The following is a 16,215-nucleotide window of genomic DNA, read 5'->3' on the forward strand; positions in this document are numbered from 1 at the left end:
TTAAAATATTTAACAACAAATTTAATTAAAGAAAAAATATAAAGAAAAACCATTAAAATTTAAAATATAATTGTATTGCACTTATTTCTGTTTATGATAAGTGTGGAAACAGTTTCTTTCGTTAAGAGTACAAAGTCTCACGTTACATTTAGTACAACAATAAACCGTCTGACCTTTGGGGCACAACACACATCGTCTTTTTTTAATTTTTTTGGGTAAATGGTCTTCATTATCCAAGCGTATATCATCCGTAGGTCTTAACCTGGGTAATTTCTGAATTCGAGGATTAGTTAGTAATTATTTTATTGGTCTGCCAGGTTTTCTTTCGTTAATAAGAGTTTTAGCTATTGAAGTTCTAAATTGTTTCAACGGCATATGTTTAACGTTTAAATCATTATATTTAACTCTTGTAATTCACGCCTATATAATAACCACGCAATGTTGACAGATATGTCCAATAACTGTGAAAATACAGCCAAATACCAACGATGCGATTTTAGACCAGTACGATATAAAGATACTAACATATCAGTTAAATCGACACCACCCATCTTAGAGTTATATTCTTTGATTATTGTTGGACAATTAATATGAATTTTAGCTTTCATATTTTTATCGTAGCGACGAATTGATGACGTTTGTTCATTTAGAGGTACAAACGAACTTACCAATGTTACACATTTGTTATGTGCCCATTTTACAACAGCAATTTTTTTTTTATTATCACACCTCATTTCATAACTTCCTCTTCCTTTTTTGAGTAAATCTTTGTCATTTATGATGTCACATCCACGTAGTCTATTTTGTTGTATTGTTCCAAGGCTTAAAATTCCAAACTCTTTTCTTAAATACGTCACAAGTTCCAGTGATGTAAACCAATTGTCAAAATAAACAGCTGTAAGTGGTTTATCCGAAATGGTTTTACAAAGTTGGAGAACAACTTTTTGCCCTAACCCAAAAAAAGTTTCTTCATATTCTGAGAATGATTCTGTACTAAACGTTGTTTCGCCCGCATATGGAAAAAATCATGCACAAAACCATCAATTCCAGCTCTTACAAAAAATTTAAAACCCCATTTTTTAGGTTTGTTTCGAATATACTGTCTTCTGGAGCCAGCTTTGGTCCCTTTATAAGGGATCATCATCTCATCTATTGAAAACAACTTACCCTGTTCAATTGACAAACAATTTTCTCTTATACCTTCTAAAATTGGTCTTACTTTGTAAAAACGGTCAGAAGTATCAATTGGTTTGTTATCAACAAAATTAATATATCGACATAGCATTTGATAACGTTTTAGAGCCATGGTATCTGCGATTTGACTATATCTTAAGTCGGCAGATCAATAATCAGTATATGCTGGCATTGCTACGATTCCCATAAGTAATTAAATTCCAATATAGTGTTTTATTTCTTCTACTGTTGTTTCTAAAGACTTACCAAGTTTTTGGGAACTATATATATTAGTGTGCTTTGTTATGAGTTCTAAAATATCATCTTTAAGAAACATTTTGAAATATTCGTAAGGAGTTGAAATATTTTGATGTATGGATGAATATTTAAATGGAGGCAAATCAACAGGAAATTTAAACTGTTTTGTCCATTTAAAAGTCACCATTTTTTTGGTTTTATTTGTAATTGTTGATGGAGGAGGTTCAACCGATTGAACATATGCTGAAGATACCGAATTTGGTTCCACTTGAGCACTTGGTCATTTGAGCTAATATAGCCGATTTTCTTTGAACAATCGATAAGTCAGAATCGGAATGTAAATTGACTGACGGCAAATTATTTGGAGAAGAGAGATCTAATATATTTTCAATAATACTTAAATTAATTGGATTATCAATTATATTACTTTCAACATTAGGCAAATCTAAAATAGGATTAGAAATAGAAGCTTCAGCCAAAGTATCATTGTAACTTGTACTTGGTAAATTTATGTAATTATTGATGTCTGTACCTAATTCATCAAACATGGGCATATCATCGATATCGTTTAGATAATTCTCTAGTTCCGAAGCACCACTCGGAGGAGTTGAAGAGTGTGTACTACAATCAGAATCGTCTATAACAGTTATGTTGGGGGCATTTGATTTCCTATTTAAAGATAATTCAGTCTCATCTTCAGTTTCAGAATCTTCTGAATCTGATGGAGGAAAAACAGATTTCAAAAGCCGCAAACTTCGGGATGAAATAATTTTTTTATTTCTATACATAGTTACCTATTAAAAATTAAATATTTATTTTATTATTTATTTATTCGCATGGCTAGTAAAATGATAAGTAGAAATTTAAATACATATAATAATAACAAACTGTATATAAATAAATGTTAATAGTAAAACAGAAATACAAAAATAAAAATAATAATTATATTATTATTTAATATTTTAATAATTTATTTCAGAATTTAAGGTTCCGTATCTTTTTAAATACAACAATAAACATGAGATAACTGAACATTGTATCTTATAAGATACAATGTTATACATGAGGCCGCTGAGCAATGTATCTTATAAGATACAATGTTATACACGAGGTAGCTGAGCAATGTATCTTATTGGATACATCAAATATTAACCATAAAAAAAACAACACTCGAGAGTTAAAACCTAACATTTTATTATATTAAAATGATGAGGATAGCCTGAATAAATATTACTAACTTACAGCTTGTTGTCGCGTATATTCATTGACCTATAACACTCCAAAGTCACAGGAAATCACAAACACATGTAAACACTAATCCACGTGTGAGACAAATGATAACAGCGTAATCAATTTTAGCTATAATCAAACTATATTACAAGTATAAACTCTTTGGAATATTTAGAAAAATTTACAACAGTTTCATGGAATAAATAAATATTATTTTTAATATCAAAATTAACTGATTTACGTGTATCTTTTAGGATAAAGCGTCAAGTTAAGGGTTAAATCAGAATGTTTCCTTTTAATGATTCTGTTGTCATTTATAAATGATTCTTTTAAACTATACGAACTTAATCGCTGGTTAGTAAGTTCGTTTATATTTTCATAAACCTTCTTGGGAGGTACACGCGTTGTTGAAACCTTGGGCAATGTTCCTTGTGCCGTTGAACTTTGAATCTGTTTTTGTATTGACTGATCGTAACTTATTATGTTTTCTAAACAAAATTCAACAGTTGTACAAAATGTGTTTTAAAAATTTGAATAACAATGTTTACCATATGATGAGTGTTGTTGATCATCTACAACTTCATACAATTTAGGAGATTTTGGGAGTGAGGTGCCTTCCATGGCTAAATTTGAATCATTAGGGCCCAAATAAGAATCTAAAAAGAAACCAACAATAAAATATTCTCAAATTAAATTTTAAAAACCATAAAAAGTACTTACATTCTATTGGACTACTTTCATAAAATATTTCAATAAATTGATCATCAGTAGAACCAGGAGTATAACTTTTATTTATAATTGCAGATGTACTGGCAAAATCTCCATAACTATCATAAGGTGATTCTACTGATTCAAACCGGTTACCCATCATGCCAATTATTTTATTGCTTATCGTAGAAGAATGTATTTGAGATTTTCCTCCTCCAGTTTTATAAGTTTCTCTCTATAAAAATCATATTTGAATGTTATGAATATAAAACACAACAGAAAATATAGACAAAGATAGCTCAAAATTATTAATTAAAATTGTAAAACCTATCTGTTGTATTGTTATAAATTTAAAAGCATACATTCATTGTAAATTGGGACTCCATAACTATTTTTATATGTTTGAGCGTTTACACCATCATGTACTGCATTAGACACTAATGTCATAAATATATTTTTTGAATTTTTTCCCACATATTCTGCATATATGGTACTGTCTATGTATGCGCAAAACCATATTTGTGTGAGAGAATCAAAAGCACAAGTATTTACAACTGATACGTTTACGTTATCGAGATAAATAGATTTTAATTCGGCAATACTTCCATTCTTTAAAATTCCTATAACTGAGCTCTTTGTCTGACTATTATCATTATAATATAGTATTGTAGGATCTATATCGACGTATGTTGATTGTTTTTTAAATTTTTTTAATTTGCCTAAGCCTTTCCAATTTTCAATTATTTCTTCATCTAGATCATATGGACACTTTTCAGTAGTTACTTTTGTTTGTGGTTCGTTTCTTTCGTTATTTTTTTTTTTTGACCTGGATGTTCAACATAAGTTGGTGCTATTAAATTCATATTTCCAATTATAGAATTTACATGAGTTATAAAAAAATCATCTAAACGCAATGGAAGAGTTTTATGTTTAAAAATTACCGACTTTAAATCTTTAAACAGACTTTCTGATGTAGCGCTTGTTTCAGTTATATTACCATAACCAAAAATAGGCACCATAACAGCCGACCAGCATGGAATTAACTTACTAAAATCGAGAAATTGTTCGCTAATATTGGTGAGTATTGCATATTGTCATGATCACCCGTGCTGTTTGAATTTAATCTACTTGATTCTTCACAATATAAATAAATTTGTTTTATTTCATCAAAAATTGTGATAGTATTAATGATTTCATTATTTTCATTTTCCAGATCGTCTCTTAAAACATCCGTAGCCGTGTCACATTCTTCTACTTCATTAATTTTTGTGCTATGGGTTGCTATTTTTTGTTTTAAGTAGTTTTTGGCGTTTTCACATTCAGTTGGTAATTGATTATTGTTCAATCCGTCAGTTTCATTTAGAGATACAGTAAAAATTAATTTAAAAATATTTCTGATTTCTTCAAACGACGTACTTATCACTAGCAAACCAATAGCTCTCATATATAAAATTTTTATTCTGTAGTTACAATTTTTGAGTTCAGGCCAAGAACTTACTAAGTGCATGACATGATTAAAATCGTTTCTAATCATACATGTTGGAACATCTGCTCCAGGTTCCTTCACAATGAGCTTGGAACAGTTCAAAAGGCAAACATTTAAATTAGAAAATTGTGTAAACGATTTACTAATGGCATGCATTAATGCTAATGATTGGTCTGTAACTATTAATTTCGGTGGAGTCTTTACTGTACGAAACCATTCTATTAACCAATAACTAATGCAGTTATTGTCATGCTTTTCCGATAACATGTGTCCAACTGCAAATTGATTTTTGTTTTTCCGATCATATAAAGCGATTTGATATAAAAAAATACTGTGAGTCTGTCGTCCTGAGAATAGATTAAATTTTTTTACTACTGACCCTGTTGCATCAATTGAAATAGTTGGAGTAGAATGAGTTTTCAAATAATTTCTGTAGTTATTTATTTCAGCTGATGTCCAATAATGCATAAAAAACTTGTCATATCCAATTTCTCTTATAATATTATTGTAAGGGGGTGTTCCTTTCAACAGTGATATAGATATTAGAGGATTTTCATGTATATGGTCTTTTACTAGTGACTTATGTTTGATGAGCCTTAGAGCATTCAACGAAGGTATGTGGCTTGGTTCACTGTCTCCATAATCCATAACTTTTTTGGCCTCAGTACGTTGAATGTACGCAGCAGCCATATTTTGTGTTTTCAATTTATTAATGTAGTCTTCTTTTTTCTCCCCAATTATTCTTCTTTTTCTATAGCTCCTACAGTTTTTAAATTGTCCAGTCATTGTACACCTTATTATCACTCGTACATTTTCATCGGGGCAATTATTTAAAATGCCCGTAAAAATACTTTTACATGTAGAACAATGACCGAGTATATTTAAAAATATCTGTCCATTAGGATAAATTTTTGCATGTTTATAGACCATAGAACAAGGTAATTTTGTCTGTTCAAAAAAGTGTTCATGTATAACTGATGTCCAATTGTAAGGTTTCAACGAAAAATATGAACGGCAATCAATTTTTCCATCGGAACGACGATATATTTGTGGTTCACCATTGTATAGACTGTCCCACTCAGTACGAGTAAGAGTTATATTAAAATTAAGCGTTTTATCTATATCACCATTGTCTTCAGATATTTCGGATGAACTACGACTTGTATTTTTCTGATCATCATTAGTTTCATAAATCATAATATCTTCACAGGGTTCGGACTCGCGTATTTTATCAGGGAATAATATGTCAGCTACACCATATCTATTTACTTTGACAATAGTGTAAGCATATTTCGCAGAAACCGAGTATCCTAGTTCTTTAGAAACACCTAACCAGCACGCATCGCTGGGTCCTTTAATGGCCGTTGAATTCTTAAAGCGAAGTTTATACTTTTTAGCTACTTCAACGAACTTATCGATATCAAATTTTGGTTTTGCAGGCATAACGAATTTTTATTTCAACTAAAAATAAATTCAAATTGTATTTGTATTTGTCAAGTGTGAATCAAAAAATAGTATAAAAAATTACAGCTAAAATAATTAAGATTTAGTTTGTGGTAAAATATACTCAATAATAGTTTGTGCTTTTGAACTTCCCGAGATACGAACGTTTTTCATAGGGGGTGCCTTGGAAATGATTTGACCAGCTTTTAACCCTTATAAAAAGTATCATAAGGCTATATTAAGGCTATAATAACCCTTAGTAAGAAATAGTATTATTATTATTTTGTAATTTGATATACTATAATTTAAGTTTTTACGCAATATTTTATAAACTACTAGTTTTTTACATGTATTTTTATGTTTACTTTTTATAATTAATTAAATTGTTGTTACTTATATTATATTATTATATAGGTATGTTAAAAACCTATATCGACTTATATACCAAATGTCTAAAATACATGATCAATAACATAGATATTACAATATAATATAATGTTAATAATGATTGTATGATTTGAATTCCATTTATTTAATAAAACATTTATCATAATAAATTGTAATATGATGTGTCAACTAGGTATTAAAATATTACCTATATGTGTTTAAAAATGGTTTTCCTATGCATAATTAAAGAAAAAGCATAACGACTACATAATTATAATTATTATCCTTTGTTAGTTATATAGATTAGTTATTACAAACTTAAAAATGTATAATAATTTAATAAAAATTTAAATAAAAATTTTTTTAAACACATAACAACTCATTGGGGTAAACAGTTTATTTTATTATAACGTCAAAACAAATAAATTAATACAATCGTGTATTCGTAGATTATAAAATAAATATAAATAAATAGACATCTTTTTTTTTTAAATTTTCACATCACTTTGTAATCATACATATCTGCAATTTATTTTTAGTACATAGAAACAAATTTATTCATACAAGTTTGTATACTTAAAACTATAAAATAAATCAACATAATTATATACATATAATTAATATTATAATAAAATAAATAAATAATCTTATATAATAAATGGTCAAACTCTATGCAATCTACATAAACTTTAATGAAACATAATGAAAATAGATTTGAAACAATAAAATAATAAAAAGGTAATAAATAGGTAATCCAATTGTATTTATCTGCATGCATATAAAATAAAACAAAACAAATTTAAATATTGAAAAATTAAAGTGAATAATTTTCCATATAAATATTACATGTATTATATATAGTTTTTATTTTTGATAAATTATTTAGTGTATATGTAAACTATATGTATAGTTTTTATTTTAGAAATTATTTTGTGTATATTAAATATTGACAATTTTGTGTCTCCGTTGTTGGTCTCACAGTTTTTGTTTTTGGATGAAAATCGTCGAATTTTTCCCAAGTATTATTTACCTCTCTATAACAGTATGCAATATAATGACCAATTGCGTTTATATAACTTGATATTGGTGGAATAAAGTTAATAAGACCTCTTAAATAATATAACTCATTTTGTATTTTGAGTATCTTTGGGATATCCTTTAATTGAATATTTAAATCCAGATGTTTTTCAACTTTTCGTTGTTTCGTAAGAGGTACGACTGCCTCAATAATCAAATGTTCTCTAAAATCTAGAGACTGAGTCATATTCATGTTACAATTTTCACAATTTGATGGCAAAAAATTATAATTTTCCATTATATCTTGTAATAAAGTCAGGTCATCGGTTGGTAAATTTATTATTATAATTATTTCTTCCCTGAAGCTTGTATTGAAACAAACGTGGCATACCATTGTTCCTACAATTGAAGGGAAGTTATTAAATTTTTTTTTTCAATATAAATTGACCTGTACAGGATGCGTCTAATACTACAGATCCATCAGGCTGTAACATACATGCATTTGCATCAAAAATTTGTTTTAATAACATAGCTCGTTTTTTATATTTTTGAGCGTTTACACCATCACGTTCTGCATTAGACACTAATGCCATAAATATATTTTTTGAATTTTTTCCCACATATTCTGCATATATGGTACTGTCTATGTATGCGCAAAACCATATTTGTGTGAGAGAATCAAAAGCACAAGTATTTACAACTGATACGTTTACGTTATCGAGATAAATAGATTTTAATTCGGCAATACTTCCATTCTTTAAAATTCCTATAACTGAGCTCTTTGTCTGACTATTATCATTATAATATAGTATTGTAGGATCTTTATCGACGTATGTTGATTGTTTTTTAAATTTTTTTAATTTGCCTATGCCTTTCCAATTTTCAATTATTTCTTCATAGACACTTTTCAGTAGTTACCTACTTTTGTTTGTGGTTCGTTTCTTTCGTTATTTTTTTTTTTTGACCTGGATGTTCAACATAAGTTGGTGCTATTAAATTCATATTTCCAATTATAGAATTTACATGAGTTATAAAAAAATCATCTAAACGCAATGGAAGAGTTTTATGTTTAAAAATTACCGACTTTAAATCTTTAAACAGACTTTCTGATGTAGCGCTTGTTTCAGTTATATTACCATAACCAAAAATAGGCACCATAACAGCCGACCAGCATGGAATTAACTTACTAAAATCGAGAAGTTTTTTCGCTAATATTGGTGAGTATTGCATATTGTCATGATCACCCGTGCTGTCTGAATTTAATCTACTTGATTCTTCACAATATAAATAAATTTGTTTTATTTCATCAAAAATTGTGATAGTATTAATGATTTCATAATTTTCATTTTCCAGATCGTCTCTTAAAACATCCGTAGCCGTGTCACATTCTTCTACTTCATTAATTTCTATGCTATGGGTTGCTATTTTTTGTTTTAAGTAGTTTTTGGCGTTTTCACATTCAGTTGGTAATTTATTATTGTTCAATCCGTCAGTTTCATTTAGAGATACTGTAAAAATTAATTTAAAAATATTTTTGATTTCTTCAAACGACGTACTTATCACTAGCAAACCAATAGCTCTCATATAAAAATTTTTTATTCTGTAGTTACAATTTTTGAGTTCAGGCCAAGAACTTACTAAGTGCATGACATGATTAAAATCATTTCTTATCATGCATGTTGGAACATCTGCTCCAGGTTCCTTCATAATAAGCTTGGAACAGTTCAAAAGGTAAACATTTAAATTAGAAAATTGTGTAAACGATTTACTAATGGCATGCATTAATGCTAATGATTGGTCTGTAACTATTAATTTCGGTGGAGTCTTTACTGTACGAAGCCATTCTATTAACCAATAACTAATGCAGTTATTGTCATGCTTTTCCGATAACATGTGTCCAACTGCAAATTGATTTTTGTTTTTCCGATCATATAAAGCGATTTGATATAAAAAAATACTGTGAGTCTGTCGTCCTGAGAATAGATTAAATTTTTTTACTACTGACCCTGTTGCATCAATTGAAATAGTTGGAGTAGAATGAGTTTTCAAATAATTTCTGTAGTTATTTATTTCGGCTGATGTCCAATAATGCATAAAAAACTTGTCATATCCAATTTCTCTTATAATATTTTTGTAAGGGGGTGTTCCTTTTAACAGTGATATAGATATTAGAGGATTTTCATGTATATGGTCTTTTACTAGTGACTTATGTTTGATGAGCCTTAGAGCATTCAACGAAGGTATGTGGCTTGGTTCATTGTCTCCATAATCCATAACTTTTTTGGCCTCAATACGTTGAATGTACGCAGCAGCCATATTTTGTGTTTTCAATTTATTAATGTAGTCTTCTTTTTTCTCCCCAATTATTCTTCTTTTTCTATAGCTCCTACAGTTTTTAAATTGTCCAGTCATTGTACACCTTATTATCACTCGTACATTTTCATCGGGGCAATTATTTAAAATGCCCGTAAAAATACTTTTACATGTAGAACAATGACCGAGTATATTTAAAAATATCTGTCCATTAGGATACATTTTTGCATGTTTATAGACCATAGAACAAGGTTATTTTGTCTGTTCAAAAAAGTGTTCATGTATAACTGATGTCCAATTGTAAGGTTTCAACGAAAAATATGAACGGCAATCAATTTTTCCATCGGAACGATGATATATTTGTGGTTCACCATTGTATAGACTGTCCCACTCAGTACGAGTAAGAGTTATATTAAAATTAAGCGTTTTATCTATATCACCATTGTCTTCAGATATTTCGGATGAACTACGACTTGTATTTTTCTGATCATCATTAGTTTCATAAATCATAATATCTTCACAGGGTTCGGACTCGCGTATTTTATCAGGGAATAATATGTCAGCTACACCATATCTATTTACTTTGACAATAGTGTAAGCATATTTCGCAGAAACCGAGTATCCTAGTTCTTTAGAAACACCTAACCAGCACGCATCGCTGGGTCCTTTAATGGCCGTTGAATTCTTAAAGCGAAGTTTATACTTTTTAGCTACTTCAACGAACTTATCGATATCAAATTTTGGTTTTGCAGGCATAACGAATTTTTATTTCAACTAAAAATAAATTCAAATTGTATTTGTATTTGTCAAGTGTGAATCAAAAAATAGTATAAAAAATTACAGCTAAAATAATTAAGATTTAGTTTGTGGTAAAATATACTCTAGTTTCGTAAATTTGTGCTATACCATTTAAAAGTTATTCGAATACTACAACTACATAAATTATATTTTTATTTTTATTTAAATTATTAAAGAGCTATTTTAAACATTTTTACATTAATTAGTCACTTGTTCTATCAAGTAAGAGTTTTACAAAAATACCACTAAGATTTGAAATTTGTAAACATATAATTTAAAATAATAGTAGATAAGTAGATACTATTGTGTTTAAATTATAATTTGTCTAAAAAAACTTAAAAGTATACTTTTGCAACGTGGGGTTGCACGTGTGTGAAGTTGTCACCACCATTGTGCTACACACTTCTAACCTCAGCAAATATTTTGCAAATTATTTGCTAAAATTTGCTATGCAATTTTTAGAATATGCATACCCGCTCAATCCACGCAAAAAAAATTTTTCCAAATCTAAATTCAATAAAAAATCTATATTCAATTAAGGATCAATATTTTATAAAAATCCATATTCAATAAAAAAATCTATATTTGATAAAAAGTATATATTCAATAAAAATTTATATTTAAAAAAAATTATATTCAATAAAAAATCTATATTTAAAAAAAATTATATCCAATAAAAAATCTAAATTCAATAAAAAATCTATAATTTTGAAAAATCTTAGAATGCTTAGAATTTGCATACCAGCTCAATCCACGCAAAAAAATTTTCTCTCGGTGGTGCCAACTTCACGCTGGCACCACCACTTTGTACTACTTTTTTAGTAACGCAGCAGTAATTGCATTACATTTTACTTAAAGTAATGCAATTGTAGCGCAATTACTTTTTAAAAGTAATTTATATGAAGTAACGCACTAACGCGTTGTTTTCCACGTTTTTTATTAAAATAATAGTCTTGTAAGTATTACAAAAACAAGCCGATAAGATATTCCAGAAAAATTAGAAATCAATTTTATTTATTTTTGAATTATATGAATTATATAATTATTTAAATTTGATAAAAAATCTATATTTGATAAAAAGTATATATAATTATATAATTTTTTTTAACCAAATATCGAAATAGATTTTTTTTATTGAATATGGGTTTTTATAAAATATTGATCCTTAATTGAATATAGATTTTTTATCGAATAAAGATTTTTCAAAATTATAAATTTTTCAATAAAATATAGATTTTTTATTGAATTTAGATTTTTTATTGAATATAATTTTTTTTAAATATAGATTTTTAATTGAATATAGATTTTTTATTGAATATATACTTTTTATCAAATATAGATTTTCTTTTTGAATATGGATTTTTATAAAATATTGATCCTTAATTGAATATAGATTTTTTATGGAATTTAGATTTTTTTATTGAATTTAGATTTTTTATGGAATAAAGATTTTTCAATAAAATATAGATTTTTTATTGAATTTAGATTTTTTATTGAATATATACTTTTTATCAAATATCTAGCGAAACCACAGCCACCCGGTTGGGTTTCGCTGGGTGTCGCGGGGTTGACAGTCCGCGGCGCTTGCCGAAGGCTCGGAGCGTCCTCGCTCGCGGCAGATGGTCACTGGCGACGGCCTCGGCCGTCGCTTGCTAATACCGAGTCACCGTCATATTCCCGGTCTGTCACGTGGGCAGGCCGGTGGCGTCGAGACTCGCTTGTCGCGCCTTCGGGCGTGATTAGCTGAGTTCAGTCAAAATACTTTCAAATGGTCTCTGTGTCCCGATGTCTCCCGGCAGACCCGGCGCGGCGCCTCATCGGCGCTGCGCCGGGTTTTTCTATAAAATAAACCACTGCCGTACCACTACGCACCGACTTAGGTTTTTCCTGAGCCGGCCGCTGGGGACGGACTGATGGTCAAATCAATTACCGCGGAGTAGTGCCCGCGAGCAATACACTTCGACCGAACACGGCGGCGAAGACAGACCGCCGGGGCACGGCATGGACCGGGACGGCGTACTAGCGCCCGCGGCGATGATGCGGCCGCCGGTCGCTCTCTCTGCGGGCAGGTAGTCAAAAATCGTGCGCATGCACGTACGACTGGTCTCGTCCCGCGCCCGTTCGGTTGAGTCGGCACTATGGTGTGCGACTCCTGGGCGGGGGCGTCCGTGGCTTGACGGGGGTGGACCAGACCGGTCAGCTGACCCGGGGCGCGAGGCCCGCACCGCGCCCGTGGTCGCGACGGGATCCTGTTTCGGTGGGTCTCCCGTGGCGGACATGGCGTGCGGTGCGGCCCGCGGCCGCGGATCACGGCCACTTGTAGCAAATACTCGAAGACTTCGAATCCTCGCGGCCGATACCTCGGTCGCGTGGGAGGAAGTCCCCGACGACTAGTCGGTCTAAGGGCGATGTCCGACGAGCAGGATCGCTCGCCCAAACGACTCGCAAGTTAAACATTACCCCGTATATTCGTAAATCTCTCATGGGCATGTCACACAGAAGTTGGCGGGCGCGGGTACGTCGAGACTAGCGCGCTGATAGCAGAGTTCTAAGAGACCTCCGGGTCCCCGGTTACGATCGCCCAAGGCGTCGTCTCAGGAGCCGTGACAATGCCCGACAACACCCTCGCACGTTGGTTATCCGGTTAACCGGCGGCTGGGTACGTGGAAATCATGCGGGGTAATCAAGCGCAGAGTTGAGGGCGAGTACGCCGGCCCGTCGCATTGCCGCTTGTAGCAAATACTCGAAAACTTCGGACCCTCGCGGCTGTAACCCCAGTCGCGAGGGAAGAAGTCTCCGACGACCAGTCGGTCTGAGGACAGTGTCCGACGAGCCGAATAGCTCGCCTAAGCGGTCCGTAAGCTCTACATTATCATGCATATTCGTAAATCTCTCAGGAGCAAGTCATGCAGAAGTTGGCGGGCGCGGGTACGTCGCGGCTAGCGCGCTGATAGCAAAGTCCTAAGAGGCCTCTGGGCCCCCGGTTACGATTGCCTTAGGGCGTCGTCTCAGGAGCCGTGACAATGCCCGGCAAAACCCTCGCACGCTGGTTATCCGGTTAACCGGTGGCTGCGTACGTGGAAAACATGAGTGGTAATCGAGCGCAGAACCGCAGGCGAGAACGCCGACCCGTCACACTGTCCTCGCGGGAGAGACATCAGAGCCCAAGACACGGGGACTTAGGGCTCGGGTACAAACCTGAACCCAGGCGACGCGTTGACGGGGCACTGAGCGTCTACCTGCGGATGACAACACCCGAAAACTGGTGGAGCGCGCCCCAGGGGCGCGCGCTATTAGGGAGTAAGGCGGCATCCGGTGAACGCAAGCACAAGTCAGGGAAAAACGGACACGAAGTTGTGAATCGGGTCTGATAGGAACTGACTTACGCCACTGAAGGTGGACTAACAGTTTAATATCGCCATGGTCTGCGGAGCCGACCCGGGACGCGGACGGAGATACCCGGCCGCGCCTCGGGGACAGAGGCCGCAACCTTGGAAAGCAGGTTTGACTGAAATTCGCTACATCTATCCGATAGAATCCGCTGTTGGCTGAACGACTCTAAGCTGACACAGGAAGACTGTAAACCTCGAGGAGAAAATATCGGGTAGTTGGCGAAGGCCAGATAAGCCTGCGTCGAACGCAAGCGGTTTCCAAAAAACCCGTGGGGTCAACCCGCGTCAAGCATCACAATTTGTCGCTGTAAGACTTAGACCACTCTGTGGAAGCCGACTGCAATCCACATTTGCAGCGCGCGTGCAGGTGACATCTTAGTGCCGATCGAAAGAAGCGGAGCGGCGCCGGCGGGCCGGGTCGCCGGTGAAGTCGGACTCTCTAAAGAATCTGGGAGAAAGACGGAACCGGCGAGTCAGGCCGACGGCGCACACGTGGATTCCGACCGACACAAAAATCACGCGGTAACTTTAGCTCCGAGGGCGGCGGAGCGTGGGCCTAGACCGAGACGATGAATGGTGCCATCGAGCTGGTGTACCCGCGGCCGGAAAGAGCGGGAGCACCGGTGGCGCAAGCCACTGCGAAAGGCGGCACATGCTCCCGTGACAAAAGGTGGAGCGCCCTCCGGACCCAGGACCCGGACATCGCCTCGGGCGGGCCCGCCTTGGCTGGCTCCCCGGAGACTTACAAGGAGCCGCGTGAGGAAGGCTTATCGGAAAGCTGCCTGTGGGACGCGCGTTGGGCGCGCCGCTGGAACCCGTCGGTGATGCCCTTAGGTTCGCTGCGGGAGCTTGGCGGCGCGCGCGGGCGGGGCCTGCGGGCTCGCTGAATGATACGGTATGTGCCAGTTAGGTCCGCACCAAGACGGGTTACGTTGTAAACTTGCTAACAAATCTGGCCCGGGTCGAAGCTGGTGACATACGGCCTCGACGGAGTAGACTTGAGACTCCTAGTCCTAGGGACTGAAACCGCGAAGCGACCCTCGGGGCAGGCCGCATTGGGGCGTGCGCCCGTTCTGAGGAACGGGGACGCCTATGACCTCCGGGATAGCTCGCGCCACACCTCCCTCCAGGGTGGGCGAGACCCAGTCAGCTTAGAAGAAATACTAGGCAAGCGTAAGGTCTCGGACAAGTATTGAAGGCGGTGGGCGTCCGCACAAGGCCGTACCCTTGGACGCCCATCCGATCAGCTCGCCCTCAGCTGTACGGAACCGTGGGCGGGCGAAAGCGGGTCGCGGAATTGAGGCCGCGGCCGACGGGCCCCGCGTGGTTGCGGGGCCGGGAGAGAGCGGCCGGGTGAAAGCCCGGCTGCTCTTCCTCGGGCTAAGCCCCGTTCCAAGCTCTCAATGCCCTCGAGTCCATACTGGACAGAGTCAGCGGTGGCGTAATCGTCTGCGCGGATGTTAACGCAAGGTCCACGGCATGGCATGATATAAAAACAGACCACAGAGGCGACATCGTGGTAGAGTTCATAAGTCGAAACGATATAACAGTACAGAATAGGCCTGGGTGCCCACCTACGTTCAGAAACCGGGTGTCGGCGTGCCTGGACGTAACTCTGACGTTGAGAAATGTCAGAGTTGAGGACTGGTCCGCCACCCACGATCTGACGTCGAGCGATCATGCGTTGATAAGCTTTAAAATAATAGTACGGAATGACGCGCGGGTGATACCCCAGGAGACGGCGTTAAGGTATAACTGGAGCCAAACAAACTGGCCAGATTTCCGTAGGACCCTGAAAAACAGCCGAGACGCAAGGGTTGCGGAGCTCACGTGTCCGGACGTTGACGTAAATGCAAGAGCGTTATCAGCAGTGCTGAAAGAAGCCTGTGAAAAGCACATGAGCACAAAATCGTGCAGAAAGCATAGACCCCCCCCCCCCCCCCGTGGTGGAATAGTACACTTGACCGAGAATTGAGCACCCTCGGTCGCTGGAAGGCCAGACTAAGGAAT

General features: G+C 35.6%; 1 protein-coding gene across 1 annotated transcript; it reads right to left on the minus strand.

Annotated features, from left to right (window-relative positions):
• Nucleotides 1-386: 386 nt before the first annotated feature.
• Nucleotides 387-1,306, minus strand: LOC103310402 (piggyBac transposable element-derived protein 3-like). The gene is made up of 2 exons (XM_008188608.1): nt 955-1,306; nt 387-895 (listed from the first exon to the last, which is right to left on the minus strand). The coding sequence occupies exons 1-2, from the start codon at nt 1,304-1,306 to the stop codon at nt 387-389; spliced, it is 861 nt and encodes a 286-aa protein (XP_008186830.1).
• Nucleotides 1,307-16,215: the final 14,909 nt, after the last annotated feature.

Source organism: Acyrthosiphon pisum, unplaced genomic scaffold (genome assembly GCF_005508785.2).
Source record: "Acyrthosiphon pisum isolate AL4f unplaced genomic scaffold, pea_aphid_22Mar2018_4r6ur Scaffold_21109;HRSCAF=23054, whole genome shotgun sequence".
NCBI classification, from domain to species: domain Eukaryota; kingdom Metazoa; phylum Arthropoda; class Insecta; order Hemiptera; family Aphididae; genus Acyrthosiphon; species Acyrthosiphon pisum.

What these genes read in the sequence shown, in the direction of transcription:
- LOC103310402 (XM_008188608.1), bottom strand. Translation starts at nt 1,306, where the DNA reads ATGGCTCTAAAACGTTATCAAATGCTATGTCGATATATTAATTTTGTT. An exon ending in TATGAAGAAACTTTTTTTGG is followed by an intron (nt 896 to 954) that starts GTTAGGGCAAAA and finishes AACCACTTACAG; the next exon opens with CTGTTTATTTTGACAATTGG.